The 1,159-nt window shown below is 39.3% G+C and overlaps 1 protein-coding gene across 1 annotated transcript in view; it reads left to right on the forward strand.

The window, feature by feature from the left end:
* The window catches only part of LOC119413663 (calcium-binding protein 1-like), a 14,387-nt gene extending 13,228 nt beyond the window's left edge, over positions 1 to 1,159 (forward strand). The window contains exon 7 of the mRNA XM_037680717.1: positions 919 to 1,159. Coding sequence (XP_037536645.1) covers positions 919 to 1,159 — 241 coding nt within the window. The remainder of the gene's footprint in view (positions 1 to 918) is intronic.

Here is a 1,159-nt window from a genome sequence, read left to right on the forward strand (position 1 = left end):
GTATTAGACATGAATGGGAGAGCATTCCTATTTCTAAACTTGAGAAATTGGTCTCCTCTGTCCCCAGACGTCTGTTGAGTGTTGTAAGAAGAAGGGGGGATGCCACACAGTGGTCAAAATGGACTTGTCCCAACTTTTGGGGGATTTGTTGACGCCATGAAATTTGGAAACAACAGATTTTTCCCTTAAAATGATACATTCTCTCAGTTTAAACTTTTGATCTGTGATTTGTGTTCTATTCTGAATAAAATATTAGAAGTTGGCACCTCCACATCATTGCATTCAGTTTTTATTCAAATTTGTTTAGTGTCCCAACTTTTTTGGAATCCGGTTTGTATATATATAATCATAATCATAATCATGTACTAATGCAAATTTTTTTTTTTACCTCCTACATTATTTTCTTGCAAGTTTCCTTTCCACGACCTTTTCTTCTATGTTTATACTTGCCTCTGATTTTAGAGCCAACTGGGTACAACCTGTCTGTTTTTTCTGCAATGGGTGATAAATGACCTCTTTAAGAGTTTTCTGATCGTTTCATTTCACAGTTCTATTTCTATTTCAGTTCTATTGTTCAGATCTGTTTAGCTTTCAGTCAGTTGGTGGCGATGGCTTGTTAAGGTCTGCAAACACTTCTCATTTGCATATTAATATTTCTTCAGGGGGTTCTTATGAAACTTCAAATGACAAGATTGCCTTATTTTCTCTGATATTTTGAATAAAATACAGTTTTATTTACTTTACGAAGGTTTGTTTAATTAAATTAGATTTGTTTCACGTTTTCTTCCATACAATCCAGTGATTTTTGTCAAAAGTACTGATTGAATACATTTTTGTCTGAGGCTGTAGATAGAAATTGTCTTGAAATTAGAGTCAAACGTAAACGATGTAACATTATGATCATCTCTGCTCCTGAAGTGACCGCCTGGCCATGCGTCAGGTCCGCTCCATCCTGCAGCACCTGGGTCTCACCGGCTCCACGTGTGACGACAGCTTTCTGGTGAAGGAGGTGTGCAGCGTTGTCGCTCGCCGTGCAGCTCAACTCTGCGGTGCCGGGTTAGCTGCTGTTGTTGACCGAATACGCCAGAACCGCAACCTAAACCAGCTCTCCATCACCGTGGGAGTGGACGGCACCCTTTATAAAACACACCCTCAGTAA

Source organism: Nematolebias whitei, chromosome 8 (genome assembly GCF_014905685.2).
Source record: "Nematolebias whitei isolate Nwh7 chromosome 8, NemWhi1, whole genome shotgun sequence".
NCBI classification, from domain to species: domain Eukaryota; kingdom Metazoa; phylum Chordata; class Actinopteri; order Cyprinodontiformes; family Rivulidae; genus Nematolebias; species Nematolebias whitei.